Source organism: Rhincodon typus, chromosome 18 (genome assembly GCF_021869965.1).
Source record: "Rhincodon typus isolate 14 chromosome 18, sRhiTyp1.1, whole genome shotgun sequence".
Classification (NCBI taxonomy): domain Eukaryota; kingdom Metazoa; phylum Chordata; class Chondrichthyes; order Orectolobiformes; family Rhincodontidae; genus Rhincodon; species Rhincodon typus.
In genome coordinates this window covers 37,021,513-37,040,869 of record NC_063349.1, presented here as the reverse complement: position 1 = coordinate 37,040,869, position 19,357 = coordinate 37,021,513, and the positions used below count along the sequence as shown (strand labels likewise).

The 19,357-nt window shown below is 40.6% G+C and overlaps 1 protein-coding gene across 1 annotated transcript in view; it reads right to left on the bottom strand.

Moving 5' to 3' along the window:
- Nucleotides 1–19,357, bottom strand: part of otogl (otogelin-like) — a 198,108-nt gene that overhangs the window by 11,789 nt on the left and 166,962 nt on the right. The window contains exons 48-52 of the mRNA XM_048607915.1: nt 17,964–18,068; nt 17,103–17,143; nt 14,365–14,428; nt 11,140–11,318; nt 1,701–1,802 (exon numbers count right to left, since the gene is read on the bottom strand). Of these exons, the coding sequence (XP_048463872.1) occupies nt 1,701–1,802; nt 11,140–11,318; nt 14,365–14,428; nt 17,103–17,143; nt 17,964–18,068 (491 nt within the window). The remainder of the gene's footprint in view (nt 1–1,700; nt 1,803–11,139; nt 11,319–14,364; nt 14,429–17,102; nt 17,144–17,963; nt 18,069–19,357) is intronic.

The following is a 19,357-nucleotide window of genomic DNA, read 5'->3' as shown; positions in this document are numbered from 1 at the left end:
CTTGCAATATGTGTTGATGAGGGCAAGAGAAGATTAAAAAGTGACTTCACAGCAATAGTCAAGTCCTGTACGATCAAATGACTATTATATAGTAATGGTTAGCATTCTTGGAATATAAGATAAATAGAACAATACGACAAAAATATCTAATATAATTTTCACTCCTGATTGCTGACCAGCTGATATCAATTTTTGGAGCATCTTTCTTTCTTAATTAAATTTTATAAATCTAAATATATTGTTATGCATATTTGTATAGTCCATATCCTAAACATGGTACATATAGCACATCATCATACTCCCTGTGGCACACCAATGTTACATTCTCATCTACTTCGTAATCAAGAAACGTAGGTTACCTTGGGTATTATTAATAAAAATTCTAACTGAATGATCAATCACTTGACTTCAAACTCCACTAGTTTAGAAATGAAGTTTACTAGGTGAGAAATGTAACCACCTAATTAACAATCTATACATTAAATTCTATTGTTTTACAGGAGGAAAAAGCTGATAGGCCAACATGTATCTCATGCAGTATAATGGAAGCTGGGGCTATTTGTAAAATATTAATCAATTTAAAGTTAGACATGAGGAATTTAAGTCTGTCTTTACACATGATTTAATAGGTATTTTTGTAAGAAAGATACTTAAGCTTCTAACTGAACAACAGGATGGCTTTTGATGTATTCCTGTCTCCACGTCCTTTCCAACCAGGGTTAGCTACTTGCCTCAAAGAGGGTGTTTTGCAATTTTATCACAGTTTGTGGGCATCACCAGCTCGGCCAGCATTGCTGCCCGGCCCTAATTGCACTTGAGCAGGTAGCTAATTGAGGCATAATCAGGAACCATTTTGTGCACCGTTGGTATTTTCTCCCACTGTTACAGATTGGACTGCAAGGTGTTGCTGATCTGCAATATTGTTCTCTGGAAGATGGTTTGAACTGCAAGCTGTAGCCCAAGAGAAGTAGAAGTAGCCCAAAAGTACTGTGTACCTTGGAGGCAGATTGCGCAAGCTCACATGCTACAGAGGCACTGCCCAGAAAGTGGGGGCTCACCTTTACACAAAATATTCCTACCATTTGTGGAGGTCACCAGAACGATGTAGTTGGCCTCTATGCAGCAGGCTGAATGGCCATTGGAGCTGCAGGGATGAGAGGTTGGGATTGTATCATTCATCACCCCCTCCACTCTGATAGGCTACCCACCTCAGCCTCAATATTTGATCAGTTTACTGCAGATAACCAAGGGCACCTTCATGTTTAGGTGCCATTGGACTTGCCTGTCTGCCTCAGTAGATTCCACCTCTCTTATTGGGTTGCTGTCTCAGCAACCTTCCCCCTATTATCATTTAAGATGCATATAGAGAACAAGAAATCAACATGTTAGGACTTCTGGAAAAACATAGCAGGACGTAGTCTGATCAACCTTTAAGCTCTGGTGTTTAACATCATCATCTTTAATAGGATGACAAATACAAGGTGCAAGGTAGCCATTTAATAAAGCTGGCTGGATACTAGAAGATTGCACCATGAGCCAAGCTGACAACATGGAAAGGTTCAACAACTTTATGGGCCCAAAATTAGTACTCTAATAGCTGGTTGAAAATTCAACCCAGCTCAGGCCATGATTTATACGTTCAGTGTAATTTTCCTTTTCACTTTATGCAGTGAGATAATACAAACAATAAGCTGACTTACATTGTACAAAACAATGCTTCCACCTTCTTCAAAAGTGCACGACATATTCTTACATGTTCCACAGCAAACATGAGGATCAGATGAAGGAACGTAGACTTGATGCTGTTGGTTAGTATAATAGAACATAAAAGTTCAATTGTATAAAAGTTATGACAAGAATGATCCATACACATAAAAATTACAGGGTTGATAAAGTCAAAAGAAAATGACATCAATTCTTTGTATAAATAGATCTTTGTATTTCAGTGATTTCCTAAATCATGTTGGTGGAACTAATAGTATTTAGAGTTTTTTTTATTTTCGTTTGACAGAGCTGAACATTGATGCTGATAAGTAAATAGTACAGTAAAATGATCAGAATTATTTCCCATGGCACAGTTAAGCAATAAAGAACTGCCAGCCTCTGATTAGCTGGGTAGCTCCCAATGTCAGCTGCCCAGTTAAATGCCTGATTTGAATTTAATTCAGCAAGCCTTCCTGAGAAGAGTCGGTTCAGTGCTGTCCCTAGATCCCCAGGATGCAGGGGAGATTTCTGTCACTTGCGTTAAATACCAGCCAACATCTTATTTTTTTCATAGAAGGAGAAGCTGTCTGACATTGAGGGATGAATTTTATCAAAAATCAGCAAAGTTTCAATTTCAGGCAGTGTCATGGAGGGTTTCTCTCCATTAGCTCCAGCAAGTTGTCTCACACAATTCTCCACTGGTCACCTCTGGTTAAACTTGTCTATGGTGGAGCTATAGCACCACACTCATGCTATCATGCATTCAGAAATGGTGGAAGTACTCGCCACTGCTGGTACTTCCCAGGACTCCTGCCGGCATCATATTTCAAGCTCAGCCATGAACCAGGTCAAGGCTGTCAGTCAGGAGCTGTCCTTCACAGTACACATAGTGGGGGGAGAGGGAACAAAAATTAAAAACTTCTTAAGGTATTGGAGGAATGACTGACACTTCATTGCAAATACAAGGTCCGATTCATAAATGCATTATCATTTTACATTATCACCTGTCTGACTGACCACCACTGTAAATGCTATTGTAAGAATTGAGATTCACAGGCTACCTGTCCTTAGTACCATACAATGTTGGAATCCTGTCTACTCTTTCACTAATGCCCAGCGTAGGATAACATATTCGCACTGTTCAATGTGAAACCATTACATGATGGAAAACCTTGAAATAGTTAAAAACATTAACTTTTATTGAACAACAGCAAAGGGAAAAAAAAACAAAGAAAAGGCTATTTTTTCAGGGAAAAAAGTCAGGACGGCTTGTCTTTTCAGAAAAAAATTACATTCAGTGAATGAACAATGCGCCCAACTCACATCTATTGGAACCTTGTGTCAATTAAGTGCTATCTGTTGTGTACAATGCAGCACTGCTCTATCATGTTGAATGTGATGCTCCTCCTTCTCAATATCCTCATCTTTCTCCTCAGAAGACTGCTGTCTGTCTCCCAGCTCTTCAACCTCCATCTTATCTCCTCTTTGCCTGATTCGGTTGTGCAGAGCACAGCTTGCTAGACCTCATCTGAACTGTATTGCATTGAGCCCCCAGGTGGATCCAGGCATTGAAAACTCATCCTCACCAGTCCTATTTTCTGCTGGTAAAAGGTGCTGGTAAAAGAATGGGCTACGTTGCTTGCACATTGATGGGGTTGCTGACATCAACCATGGTCACAATGGGTGGCTCTTATCTCCCAGTAACCATCTTTGTAAGGCATCCAGCCTTTAGAATGAAGCAGGAATCTAACAGTTCTCAAGAATACAGACTTCATGGCAGATTCCAGAATACCTGGTGCAAACTTCTAAGATGTGGTATTGATGATCACGGACGAATTGTACTTCGATGAAATGGAAATCCTTTCTATTGATGAAATCAGCTGCATTATGATATGGCCCGCTCAATTCAATGTGTTTACAGTGTCCTGCACGTGGGGGCTGCCAGTTATATTAATAAAGCCTACTGCCTGGAATACAACACTGACCTTATCACATGGAAAGCAGATGAAGCAATGTGATCTGGTACAAATTGCATCGGTAACAGCCTCACTACATTTATGGATCAAGGCTCCCTTGTTGAGTTTTGCAAGAGATGAAAAGCATTAAAATTTAGTTGAGCCATCATGTTGACAGCCATTGGGATGAGATGGCCACCCACCCCTTCAGCTCGTAGATTCCTCACCAGCAGATGGCATAGATCCATGATTGTGCCTCATTCCACACTCCCTCTAATTTTTCTTGTCATGGTACAGACTTCTGAGGTCCATGCATAGCAGCAATTTCTGGAACCAGAAGTCAATGTAGCTACACATCACTTGGCCATGTAGCCCCTTCAAATGGCTGCGCAGCTGTTCAGCTTAAGGGTACATTGTCTGTGGCAATCACAGTCTGTAGTGGCAATGCATTGCTCTCATCTGGAGGATATAGGATCAAGCATGATAGGGTCTGGCCCTCCTGTATTTCCTTTTTGTTTTGAGGGAGCATTCAGCTGGGACTTCACCATGTGGACACTGCTTGGTCTAAGTACCAATGTGCCCAAGTGGGGAATATCAGAAGCTGAGCAATTTCTTAATTTTGTGAGCAGTCAACATTCCCATCACCCAAACATGGCAACTTATCATCATCTTCCATGTTGTAGGAGGACCCTGACAAGTTGGGCCTGGGAGTATCTCTGCATGGATTTTTGACTGAGGAAATAATATTCTGATGAATGCAGCACAAACCATTCACACCAGTACATGAGAAGATTATAAGTGCAATAAGATTACTGTAACCTCTTCCCGTCACCTGCCATCCACATCAGCCAAGCAAGGCAGAATTGCATATGAGAGCATTTTGGCAGAAACTTACAATTCAAGGTGAGAGGAAATCAGCTCTGTGCTCTTGTGCAGCATATGGGGTCTTGGATTGTCCTTCTGAATTGTGGCCCACAGGTGAGATTTTTAAGGTCATTTGTGATTATTTCTGCTTCACAGAGATGACCACATTCAATTTATATTGACCAATGACAGTTGTACACTGCATGCCTTTCACATACTGGGTACTACAATTACAGGTGTCTTTAACCTTAACTGTGCAAATGCCTGATTCATGTAAAGGTAAAATCACTACAGTCCTTCCAGACTGTAAGGCCACTGTCTCATTAGAGAGAGACGACTGGTGGTGCTTTAAGCTAAGGGTCACCACACCTCAGGTGAGGGGAGTGGTTGAGAAAGAGAGTCTTTCATTGTGACCTCAGCCAGTGCGGAAAATGAACTCATGCTGTTGACATCATACTGCATCGCAAACCAGCCGTCCAGCCAACTAAGTTAACCAACTCTGCCCATGTAATTGCCCCTTGAAAGGCCCCAGACAGAAAAAGCTTTGCTCCTCATTCCAGGTATGGCGGCAGCTATTTTCCATCTCCATTACAATTTTGCCATTCAGTTAAGGATGGGTGACAACATAAGTTGTGCTTGGCAGAGTGAGTCATAGGCTCAGCCTCATAACTAAATGGCTTCTCTGAACCTCTATGTTCCTTTCTCGCTGGAATTCCATGTTGACCTAATCAATACTGTGCAACCTCGGTTCCCAGCTAACTCTTTCAGTTTAAGTCTTCAACTCCCAATATTACCACTTGAAGCTGGCCCTACAGTTTATCCCTGCAAAAGATCATGCCACATTGTCCAACTTTTGAAGGCACAATGATTGTTACCATCAATGACCTGCTTCTCCCGTCGTAACCCACGTCCTCCAATGCATTATTGTTCTCCCCCTTCTTGAGTTTCCTCCCTTCACATTCTTTGTCCCCTCTGAATCTCAGTATGCTGACTCCAGTCCCAACTGTTGACTTCTACAACTTGCCTACAACAGCAGTTCCCCTGATAACCCCTTGACCTTCAGCAAGCAGACCCTCAGGACTGACCATGGCCAAAGATCCAAATCGACCTGGACAGACAGTCCCGAATGTTCTGAGGAAGGGTCACCAGACCCAAAACTTTAACTCTGTTTTCTCCTCCACAGATGCTGCCAGACCTGCTGAGCTTTTCCAGCAACTTTGTTTTTGTTCCCGAATGATGTGTGACCAGGCCCCTGACTGGGCATTCATTTAAGCATCATGTAACGGATTCATGGGAAAAGTTACAAGCAATGGAATAAAATAGACAGTAGCAATATGGGTTCCAAACTGATTGAGTGATAGGGAACAGAAAGTAATGGTCAATGGAAATGATTTAATCTGGAAGAAGTTTTGAAGTAGAGTTCCCCTATGGTCAGTATTGAGACCATTGCTTTTCCTAATATACATTGCTGATCTAGGTCTTGGTGTGCAGGGGACAATGTCAAAGTTTGTGGATGATACAAAGCTCAGAAACATTGTAAACTATGGAAAGGATGGTGTAAAACTTCAAAAGGACATAGGCAAGTTGATGGAGTAAGTGGATATGTGGCAGATGAGGTTCAATGAAGAGAACTGTAAGGAGGTATGCATTTTCATAGGAAGAACTTAAACAGAAAATGTAAAATAAGGGGTACAATTTTAAAATGGGTGCAGGACTAAATTGGCCTGGGTGCATATGTGCAAAGATCATTGAAGGTTGCAGGACAGGTGTAGAGACTGGTTAATGACACATACAGCATCTTGAGCTTTACTAAGAGGGGCATAGAGTATAAGAGCAGATAGGTGATGTTGACCTTACATAAGGCACTTGTTAAACCTCAACTGGAGGACTGGAGAGAGTGCAGAAGAGACTTACAAGAATAACTTCAGGGAGGAGAAACTTTAATTATGAGAATAGATTGGAATTGTCCTCTTGGGGAGAAGAAGACTAAAAGGTGGTCTGATCGAAGTTTACAAAATCATCAGGGGTGGGGGGAGCTGCATATAGTAGATAGAGAGAAACTGATTTCACTTGCAAGAGGATCAAGAACCAGAGGGAAACGATTAAAGTACTTTGCAAAAGAAGCAAATATGACGTGAGAAAAATCTTCACTATACGAGTGGTTCGGGTCTGGAATATACAACCTGGAAATGTGGTGGAGGCAGGTTCAATTGAGGAATTCAAGACAGCATTGGATGATTATTTAAATAAAACTGATGTGGATGAGTATGGGGAAGAGGTAGGCGAATGACACTAAATCATTAAGTTCATTTGGAGAGCCAGTGCAGGCAGGTTGCATCCAAGGGCTTTCTTCTATATCATAACACGCTGTGATGTCTGTGCAACACCCTGATTGACTTGTTGTGACTCCCCAGACTGGTTGCTCTTAACCTGCAGGTCTGACCATGGTCTACTCCATGGACTGCAGAGATACAGAATCCTTGACTGCCCTATGTGGCCAACTGACCAAACCTTTGGACAGAGGTTAGATACTGCCTGTGACTGATTGTTACAAGACCCCCAATTGATGAAAGTCCTCCTTGACTTGACTCCCCTTAGACTTTAAGACATGGCCATTTAGCTGAAGCACATGCTGTATGTTTGCTGTGTAAGCTGTGGACATATGCTATAGGTGTGCCATTGATGAAGCATTTGTGCTGTACACCAACATATCCACCCTCTTGACTGATCACTGCTGATAACCATACCAAACTACCTGGCTTTGTCTATGCACTAAACCTTCAAGGCAACATAGTAGTACTACGTGCCTTTAAGTTCTGAATGAAGCAGCAAAGTGCAAAAAGTAAGGTGAGGCATGGATGGCCCTGAGGAGCCTAGAGGGTGCAAATTAATTGAGCGCCAAGAGATCAAGAATCGCTGAGATGTACTTTGGTCCAATCCATGAGATGGGTGCCTGTCATTAAGTGCAAAGCATCCTGGCAGCAGCATTACAATAAAAGGTGCCAATCTGTTCCAAAGTACAGTATTGATTTGGAAGGGTGTTTTCTAAGTGAGCCATGAGGATATGGTGAGGTTGGTGCATGTATGATGCCAACCTCCATGAACAGGAGGTGCAAGCAGTTGCTGCCTATGGAGCATGTCCCAAGATATTGGAGACTGCTATCCATGCTGGTGGCCTGAAGGAACAAGCAACAAGCTTGACCTGCCAGGAAGCCTCTCTGACTTTTGTGTTGGGAACTGTCACTATATAGTTTCTCCCAGCCATGTGGGAGAATGGGAAACTGCATATAAATCAGGCGAGATTTGGTACTAATGATATGTTAATGCATGCAAATAGGCCTGTCATTGCTCACTCAAGAAATGCTCATCTCATGATTTAAACTTTGGTGGCAAAGACATTTTTTTCTAACATTGACAGACTAATTTTTCCAGTCTTGCCATATTTTCCCAACTGACTGCCACTGTCCATATCATTCAAGAGCTGGGAAATTCAGCTCATAGTTTTTTTTTTGAATTGTCAGTGAAATAACTACACAGAGACTGGTATCCTATCACTAAGTCACCCTTTACTTACATGTGCATAGTACATGGGTTCTGACCAGCCAGCTCCAATCCCAGCCCTAGAATGAGGATACTCTCTGACAATCCCGTTTATATCTATCAGTCAGGGGTCCCTGATTGGCCCAGGTTAACAACCCCAATCAAGGATCTCATAGTCAATCACTACATCCCTCCCTCCTTAAGTCCAGGGATGTAGGCCTGTGTAGCTTCTCCAAATGGCAGTCGTATATTGGGAAAAACACTTATGGGTATTAATTGTGGCATACTTCTGGGACCCCTTGTTTTGTTGCAATTGCAGATATGCATGGCGCATGTCCAGCTTCATGAAGGACAGTACTCCCCCACCAATTTTGCGTACAAGTCCTGTATGCAAGGGACTGAGTATTTATCCAGCTGCGAGGAGCGATTTACCATTTGCTTAAAATCCCCACAAAGGCAAACTGAGGCGACAGTCTTCACAGTCAGTACAACCGTTGCTGCTCATTCCGCAAATTCGACTGGTTTGATGCTTTCTTCACTTTCCAGGCACCTGATTCCTGCCTCTACTTTTGCCCATTAGGCAAATGGCACTGGGCACGCCTTACAGAATCGCAGAATTGCTTCCTGGTCAACATATAAGGTGGCCTTGGCTCTTTGATAGTCCTAAGACCTTCCTAATAAATGCTTGGGTATTTAATTAGAACTTCACCCAGGCAGCCATTTTCGAATTCAGAAATGTTCAGTTCATTAACGTGAATCTTTCTCAACCAATTTTGCCCCATTAAGCTTGGGCCCGAGCCTTTGACTACACCAACTGCTTCTCATAAAAGCCCAGAACTGATGTCCTACTATTGCATCCATCATAGAGTCTAATATCTTGGGACATGGTCCATGGGCAGTGACCGTCTGCACAGGGGCTGGCATCCTGATGCCAAGTTACCCTTTACTTACATGTGCATCTGTAATGGTTCCTCGGTGTATGTTCTCAGTCTGGCCAAGGTCTTGTGCAAACTTAAAGGTGGGAGTGCTGAGAAACTCTTGTTAAACCACTGATACAGCTGCACTGATATCGACCTCCATGAGAGACGTGTGACCATTTAACCAGACCCTTACTTTGATTGTTTCTGATTTGGATATTGCTAAGCAATTTAACTGTTCCCAACCACAGGTAGGTGGACTTTCCAGAGTATGCATTCTCCTGGATACTGGCCTACGAGTTCTCTTACTCAAGTCAGGCCTCATAGGACTCCTTTGCTGTCTCGAGTCCGCATACCGGCAGCAACTACAATGGCTTGCCGGCCCAGATCCTTATTTTAGCCAGTTGGCCGAGTCTCAGCTTTGTTGTGGGGTTTTGTTGTGGCCTGAAGGGTCCCTCTGCTCACGATATGCCCTGCATGAGGCCCTGTGATTGCCTACACTCAAGTGGTATTCCCCAAGCTCAGTCAGACTGGTGAGGGTGTCCATTTCCATTGGGATGTCCTGTAGCTCGCATGCTCCACTTGTGCATTTTCCAATGATAAAGCCAGTTGTAGCAGCTGCTTGGAGTCCAGTTGAGCTTCAGCTAGTAGGCACATACCAAATGGACTCTCAGCATCTCATTCGGGGTTAGCCCAAAGTCACATACTTCTGCCAGTCGTCTTCACCTTGTCAAAAATCCTGGTACGGATTCCCCTGGTTCTCAAACAATCGAATAAAACTGATAGCATCTCAGAATTCATGGAGGCTTGGGGTCATAATATTCTTTAAATAAATCCATCAATTCCTGAAAGGTTTTAGTTTTTGGTGCCTCAGGGCGATTTAGGCTCCGAATAACCGAAAATGCCATGGGTCTGCAAGCAGCCAGAAGGATTACTCATTGCTTTTCATCTGCCCCAGTGTCATTTGCCTGAAAAAATAATGCATTCTTTCCACATACTGAGCCCAGTCTTCAATGGCAGGGTTGAATGAGTCAAGGTTCCCAAATAAAGACATGATGCTAGAAATGCTTACCCCAACTCAAAGATAACTATTGTGTGTGAATTTTCTTCAGGAACATACTGTTTTCTCTCGTTGCCACTGAAATAACTGCATAGAGGCTGGTACCCTCTCAGCAAGTCACTCTTTATTTACCTGTGCATAGTACATGGGCTCTGATCAGCTAGCTCAGAGCCAGTTCCTAGAATGTGGAGATTCTCTGACACTCCTGTTTATATCTTTCAGCCAGGGCTCCCTGATTGGTTTAAGTTAACAACGCCAATCAAGGATCTCATAGTCACTGAGATCCACCTGGCTCTTATTTCAATCACTACAGTGAGATGACATTTTCGGCAGGAGAAATTAATTTGTGTTTGTATCATTTTGCAAAGTTCTCCTTAGATGTCTTCTGGTTGTGAAATTCCAAAAAGTATGCAAACCACAGCTTGTATTTTGAGAGGTCCAAGCTAATGTTCTAAGCATGAGTTCAAATCTTACATGGTAGTTAATAACTAAATTAGGAATATAAAGCTACTGTCAATACAGCTTCCATTGATTGATAGTCACAACACATATAGTTCACTAATGTTCTTTACCAATATTCAACTGGAATAATTGAAACAATATCTAAAGTTGGATATTGAACAAATATGGACCTGACCACACAGAGGGAGTGAATGGGTCATAACTCTTGATGAAGAACTCTATATCATCAGTAGACATGTGAAAGTTCATAAGAGTCAGTGAGCAAACAAGGAAGAAGAGAGAGTCAGTAACAAAACACTGGGGATTGCAGAGATGATGGTGTGGAACAGGGAAGAATAGTTAACAGAGATATATCTGGCTCTGGTTAATGCACAGCTCAATGCACAGCTGGGTAACTGGAAAGAGGTTTCAGTGAAAAATTATATAACTGACAAGATCAAGGGCTGTAAAGAGATTTTGGAAATATAATGCAGCAGAGCGAAAGTCATAGAGAATATAGTTTGGAAGGCAGATTGGAGATGCTCAGACATAGAGCATTTAGTAATTTTTTCAACATATCAGAATATAATAACTAACTAAAGACTTTATGCAACACGATTTTCCAGTTGTGCAGTTTTTTAAAATTTAAATCACTTACAGCTTCACATTTTGCCGAACAGCTAACCAGAGACACTTCCAGTAAAGGAGACACTGCGGCAGGATCTGTGTTTTGCAAACAATTTGCGATGTAACATTGGTCACCCTCAAGGCGCTGAACCAGTGACTGACCTGGTTTCAATGCAGTGACACTTTGGAACACACAGACATCAGCCTTTTCTGAAACAATTTTATATGTTAAGTATTTATCTCAATAAAACCATTTATTTATCATCACAATTATTCAGAAAAGATAGCTTGATAGCTATTACTATTTTTAACATTAATACATTTTTCTAAAGATCAGGGTTTGTAGCAGATTGTGATTTATAATTTTTGGATTTAACAATGCACAAAAAAGATAAGTCAAACTGTTGGAGTCAAATTTATTTGAAAAGATGAAGTTTCCATAGACAATACAACGTACATCAAACTATTTCAAGGCGATATACTATGTATTTGTTTCTTAACTTAAAAATATTTCTTAATGGCTTAATTTATATCATAAATATCTAAAAATAAATGGTGAAGTACATCTATAATATATTTCACGTTTAATGATATTGGCATAACTGCACTGTGTTTGCTGGAGTCTGGAACTTAATTATAGGCTAAACAGACCAAAATAAATCTTTTTTCTCAGTTTGGTGCAAGTATCCTATTTAAAAAAAAGTGCTTCTGAAGTTGTATTTCAATTTCAGATGCAACATAAATCCACACAAAGAAGAAGTCACAATACACTTGGAAGTGAAAGTCACCATCATTTCAGAGGGCTGTACGCTGCTCTCTCATTAGAGGGAGATGACTGGTGATGAATTTAACTTGAGGATAATCACACCTCAGGCAAAGCATGAGGTTAAGATGTCACAGATTTCATGGTGACCTCAGCAGAATCAGGAATTGAATCCATGCTGTTGACATCATGCTGCATCGCAGACCAGCTGTCTAAACAATTTGAGTACAAAAATTCAACTGAAAAGTGCACAGTATGAGGGTCATTGTGAGATATAGGGAAATGCATAGTCCTTGCTTGAGAGGAGATGAAAGAACTGAAATTCTTTGGCCATTCCAACAGACATTAACTTCAGAGGGACGCTGTCAGAATGGCCCGAGTTCTACTGGGTCCCAATATGCTAGCTCTCCAGTCACTTGCTGCAGTGCAGAGAAGACTTAATTGGGGGGAAAGCTTCCATTTGTCCCAAAAGGCTGTGATGAGTCATCACATTGCAGAAATTAACTGTAGCAAATATGTCCCTTTGTTCAATCTCATTCTGGGAATAAAGTTAAAGATTTCTTTTTAGATTTTTTCCCCAATTGACGTAAAAGTATCAACGTTCACTTATCATTAATTTGAAACATCGTGGCCATTCTTACCTCCAAAAATGGATGGAGTTGTGATTTGGTCAGATGGGAGCTTAGGGCATTAGAAATTTCAAATTTCAAATTCAGAACATGTCCAATTCCAGTTTTAATGGAGTCTCAAGGTGTTGACTCTGTTTCCCTCCATGGATGCTGTCAGACCTGCTGAATTTCTCCAGCAGTTTCTATTTTTGTTTATTTCAGATCTCCAACATCCATAGTTCTTTATTTATTTTAGCAATAACAAGGATTGGGAGGAGGGGGTACTGAGAGGCCGACAGTATGACTGATTGAATAAAGTTGATTGGGGGAGGGTATAGGCAGGAACAGGGATAGTTGGGAAGTGGGAGGCCTTTAAAAATGAGATACTGAGGGTTCAGAGACAGTATGCTCCTATTAGTGTAAAGGCAAAGCTGGTGGGTGTAGGCAATGCTGGATGACGAGAGAAACTGAGGCTCCGGTCAAAAAAAAAGCGGGTAAATGTCAGGAATAGACAGCTGGGATAGAGTGAATCTCTTGAGCAGTCTGATTAAGACGGAAATCAGGAGGGCAAAAGGGGAACATGAGATAGCTTTGACAAATAGAGTTTAAGAGAATTCAAAGAGATTCTACAAATACTTTAAGGGCAAAAGAGTAACCAGCGAGAGAAGAATACCCCTTACAGATCAACGTGACCATTTATGTGTGGAACCACAGGAGATGGGTGAGATTCTAAATGAATATTTCATGTCAGGTTTTACTGTGGAGAAGGACATGCAAGCTATGGAACTTGGAGGAATAAATAGTGATGTCTTGAAAAGAGTTCATATAACAGAACAGGAGGTGCTGGAGGTCTTTAAACATTTAAAGGTAGCCAAATCCCCGGGAACTGATCATGTGTTTCCCAGAACTTTGTAAGAAGCTAAGGAAGAAATTGCTGGGCCCCCATTGAGCTATTTATATTATTGGCAGCCACGGTTGAGGTGCCAGAAGACTGGAGTTTGGCTAATGTGGTGCTGTTATTTGAGAAAGGTGATAAGGAAAAGCCAGGGAATGTAGACCAGTGAGGCTGATATCAGTGGTAGATAAGTTGTTGGAGGGGATTCTGAGGAACAGGAATAACATGCATTTGGAAAGGCAAGGACTGATTAGGGATAGTCAACTTGGCTTTTTGTGTGGGAAATCATACCTCACTAATTTGATTGAGTTTTTTTGAAGAAGTGACAAAGATGATTGATGAAGGCAGAGCAGTGGACGTTGTCTATCTGGACTTCAGCAAAGCGTTTGACAAGGATCGCATGGCAGACTGGTTGGTAAGGTTAGATCACACAGGATTGACGGGGAGCTAGCCAATTGGAAACAAAATTGGCTTGAAGGTGGGAGACAGAGGGTGGTGGTAAGAGGATTGCTTTTTGGACTGGAGCCTGTGACTAGTGGTGTGCGACAAGGATTAGTACTGGGTCCACTGCTTTTTGTCATTTATATAAATTTGGATTTGGATGTGAGTATTGGAGGTATGGTTAGTAAGTTTGCAGATGACACCAAAAGTGGTGGTCTGGTGCACAATGAAGGACGTTATCTTAGAGTAAAATGGGACCTTATTCAGTTGGGCCAACAGGCCGAGGAGTGGCAGATGGCGTTTAATTTAGGTAAATGTAATGTGTTGCATTTTGGTAAGGCAAATCAGGGCAGGACTTATACAGTTATTAGAAAGGCCGTGGGGAGTGTTGCCAAACAAAGAGACAAGTTCATAATTCCTTGAAAGTGGAGTCGCAGGTAAACAGGGTGCTGAAGAAGGCATTTGGCACATTTACAATTCAATTAACGCTCGTAACCAGAAGAAATCAACCAAAAACTAACAAGGTAAACTACAAGACTAGGAACTCACTGCAGACAGAACGAGTACAGCCACAAATATTTTGAAAGTCAAGGTCCTCTGTTAGAACTTCTCCCTGAATTTTTATTTAAAAAGTGATCAGTTAAAATTGTAAATTATTCACAAAGTTATAGACAAGCCCTATAACATTAGAAAAAATTTCAAGAAAAATCATTACAACAAGTAACAGGCTGATTATTGCAACCTAGTAATATTATACCGTTTAAAAAAATGATCTCTAAATTATGGTGAAACATACAGCATTGGAATACATTGAGTAGTCATGTTGCTTTCTAACTATTAACAGTTATGGGTGCCCATTAGCTACAGAAGTTAATTAGACAACTAGATAGATAAATAGAAAAGATACATAGGTAAATAGCAAGCTGGGAGTTTGGTGTTGGGTGACCCTTCATTGATTTTTTAAGGATCTATTGAATATAAGCGTAAATCAGAACACAGAGGCATAGAGGAGACACGAAAAATTTAGCTATACAAATAAAAATAACCACAATAATGCAAGTAAAAGTAGAAACTTGTTAATGATCCAGACAGATAATTGCCTTAAGTGGGAACCTGTTGGTATTCTCAAGGACACAGTCACTGGACATGGGACTGCAGGAATTTTCTCAGTCTTAGAATGGAAACCATTTATCTTAACTGCCAATTGGCCCAGTTTTGTCATGAGAAACTAACACTAACTGTCTAATATTGTTTATGGTCATTTCATATTGTTTATTTGTGCCAAGTGGCAAATTCCAAAGTATATAAGAATGAAAAGAAACCTTCATTTATTAAAAAGTATCTCTTGAACTATATCACTGTCCCTATGGATAACATCCAGATTTGAGCTGCCAAATGGCAAATAGTCTTTGGCATACAAGTCTCAAAAAAATCTAACCACTGCCCTTGATATTCAATGGCATGACCATTGCTGAATTTCCCACTTTTGGGTGGTTAGCATTGACCAGAAATTGAACTGGAATAACTTTGTAAATACCATGGTTACACAAGCAGTTCAAACTAGCAATCCTGCAGCAAGTAGCTCACATTCTGACTTCTCAAAGCCTGTCCACAGTTTACATGCCAGATCAAAAGAATGATGGAACATTCACTACTTTTCTGGACATGTAAAGCTTCAACAACACACAAAATGCTTGACTTCATCCAAGACAAAACAGCCCAACTGATTTCCACCACATCAACAGACATTCACTCCCTCCACCACTGACACTCAATAGCAGCAGACTGTATCATGTACAAAATGCATCACAGAAATTCACCAAAATTCTTCAGGCAGCACCTTCTAAACCCACAACCACTACCATTTAGAAAGACAAGGGCAGTAGATACATGGGACCACAACAACCCAAAAGTTCACCTCCAAGCCACTTACCATCCTGAATCCTGTTAATATATTGCTGTTTCTTTAGTGTCTCTGAGTCAAAATCCTGGAATTCCCTGACTTACAGCATTTTTGGCACCTATGCCAAGTGGATTGCTGCGGATCAAGAAGGCAGTTCACCGCCACCTTCTTCAGGACAAATAGGGATGGGCAATAAATGCTGGCCGAGCCAGCAACATCCACATACTCTGAATGAATTAAATTAGCGAACAAAACCTTTCACTAACTGTCTCCGTGATGAGTGTTGCTTGGAAAACTGGTCCCAATGAATATTGCAGTATTTTTGAGTAATTAAAACATGAAAATTGTTGAAGCAATACCTAACAAATATAGACATAATCTAATTTTTAGCAGAAACATGATATTTAAGTGCAGTTATACTGCATTGTATCAATGCAGCTGAACATTGACATCAAAAGTTGCAGGGATCCTGGACTATATCCAACTACATTGACGCCAAGAATTATGATGCAGCCTCTTTAAAGGTGTCTTTCATCAGTTAGATTTACATCTGGAAAAAAGCATAAACTCATCTCCAATAATCAATAGAAAGCCACACTGAGGTCAACTATGCGGAAGAGCTAAAGTCAATATGGAGCTTATCAGTTCTGGGGCTTGTGGGTGAAGTATACGTTGAATATGATCTATGGGACTACCCAGTAACCAGGTAGGCCTACATTCATTATGTAGCCTTCTCATAAGTACAACGTACTACAGTACAAATGTTCAGTATTTTAACAGGAAATATTTCTACTGATATTAAATCTGGCAGCTGTGCCACATAGAGTGCCACATTTTAGGTCAGTACTACATACAGTGCCAGGAGGAACCATAGAAATGTGCATGCTATCTTTATACCACTATCGCTAGAGGCCACACATGCAATGGCATGGACATTTTAGTTAATTCTCATGGGTGTGTGAAGAATATTGACAAAGGGGAGATAACAGATCGACTGAAACATCAATTGTACAAACATTGGCACTTTACCAACTTGACCACAGGACAAGATTTTTTCTTAAAAAGTGCCAGGTCCTGCTGGTCTTCTGTTATCAGTGAATAGATGCAGCAATACTCTATTCTAAATAATAAGATTAATTTATATTTCTTGAAAGTCGATGACCATGGAAACTGTAATAGACTCATTCAGAGAACCAGTTAGAGGTTTCAGCATTTGCACTATGCCAGTTGCAAATTTCATCCTTTTAAAATCTGAAATCATATTAAAAGGGGACTGGGCATTTTAGCTACCCTTTTCTGTCCTGTGTCTTGAGCCACATTCTAGAGGCATGCCAGGTTATTGGTTACAACACACAAAGTTCCATGACTAATTTTAATTACTTACCACTTTACATGAAATAATTGTATTGTTCCCACAGTTACAGGCTGTAAGATAAAACAAAATTTAAATTAATGGGAAGTTCTAATCTGTTCAAACATTGTTTTTAATGATGTATAATTACTACCTCCCCCATGTACTGTAGCATTTCAAGAAGACAAAAGGAATGGAATACAAAATTAGGGAAACTTTGTTAGAGTTGTACTGGCATTGGTGAGACCACGTCTGGAGTACTGTATACAGTTTTGTTCTCCTTATTTAATATGGTATACAAATGCATTAGAAGCAGTTCAGAGACCTTTCACAACCTATAGCTGGATGCAGGAGTTATCTTATGTGAAAAGGCTGAACAGGCTGGAGTTTAGAATAACAAGTGGCAATCTTATTGAGATCCTGAGAGATCTTGACAAGGTAAATGTTTAATGGACATTGACCTTTGTGGGGAGACTAGAATAGAAGGGCACAGTTTAAAAATAAGAGGGCTCCCTTTAAGTCAGAGATGAAGACTTTTTTTTCTCAGAGGGTCCAAATCAATATTTGGAACTTACCAAAGTCTGGTGGAGGTGGTTTCATTATTTTTTTTTTCTAGGACACAGATGGACAGGTTCTTGGATAACAATTGAGTTAAATAGTAACAGAGCTAAGTGGGAGTGTACAGTCGAGGTCACAATCAGATCAGCCATCATCTTATTGAATGACAGACCAGGTTCAAGGAATTGAATGGCCTCCTGTTACTCCTATGTTTGCAAGCAAGCTCACCACTACCTTCTCAAGGTCACTCCAGGGACAGTCACCAAATGCTGCTTTACTCATCAATTCCCACATCCTATGAAAGAATGCAATTATATAAAAAATGACTCTAGTTACCACATTGCCAATCAGGACAGCAGATTCCTGAAATAGGTTTCTTCACTAGTTTAGTTCCATCTGTACAGATCTTATCAGGAGGAGGGCACAAATTTTCATCACACTCTGAAATTAAGGAGAAAATAGGAAAGCACAAGAAGTGTTAAAATGCAATATTTCAAAGGAAGATTTACCAAGTTATTGTTTAATTTAAATCAGTAGATACTTCTCTTTGAAAATTTCAGAATAAAATAGACTGAAGCAAATGACAACTGGAGCCAAGAATACAAAAAAAATTAAATATTTGGTTCAATAATTGCAATGGCGTTGTATACTCCAAGTAAACATAATTGTTAAAAGAATTTTCTTACAGTAATTAACCTCTCGTGGAACTATGCAGTAAAAGTTTGAGCAGAGGTAAAAGCCTAGCAATAAAAATGAGAAACCATCAGGATAAAAGGAAACAGGCATATCTAAAAGGAAATGTAAAGGAAAAAAAGAGATCAAGTTCACAAAATACAAACAGAGGGAGGCTCCAAATTACAAAAGCACACACTGAATATTTGCTCACAATTGACAGGCAATGTATCTTGTTGTGGCCTTCTTCCATTCTTCCCATCCTTTACAAAGCCTTGCTCATACAACATGCACTAGACTCCATGGAGAGAAAGCAGAGTTAATGTTTTGAGTCCAGTGACCCTTCTTCAGAGAGAGGGTCTGACTCTCTGAAGAAGGGTTACTGGAGGTATTCCATTTCGGTATAACAAACAAAAGATAGGGCTTATATAACTAATGGTAGGGCTTTGGGTAGTGTTTATTGAAGAGGTACCTTTGGGTGCAGGTACATAACTCTTTGAAGTTTGGATCACATATTGGCAGGGTGGTTAAAAAGGCGTTTGGCACACTTGGCTTCATTACTCAGTCCTTTGAGTACAGGATTTGGTAAGTTGATCATGTTGAGGTTGTACAGGACATTGGTGAGACCTCTTCTGGAATACTGTGGCCAGTTCTAATCGCCCAGTTGTAGCAAGGATATTAGTAAGCTGGAAAGGGTACAGAACAAATGTACAAGGATGTTGCTGGATATGGAAGGTTTGAGTTATAAAGCAAGGTGGATAGGCTGGGACTTTTCTCATTGGAGCATAGGAGGTTAAGAGGCAACCTGATACAAGTTTATAAGATAATGTGGGATATAGACAGAGTTAATAGTAGTTGTCTTTTCCCGAGGATGGGGAATTTCAAGAACGCGGGCACATTTTTAAGGTGAGACGAGAGAGCAAATTTTTTACACAGAGGATGGTTCGAGTGTAGAATGAGGAAGTGGTGGATGTAGGTACAATTGCAACATTTAAAAGATATTTGGCTAAGTACATGAATAAGAAAGGTTTGGAGGGACGTGGGCTAAGAGCAGGCAA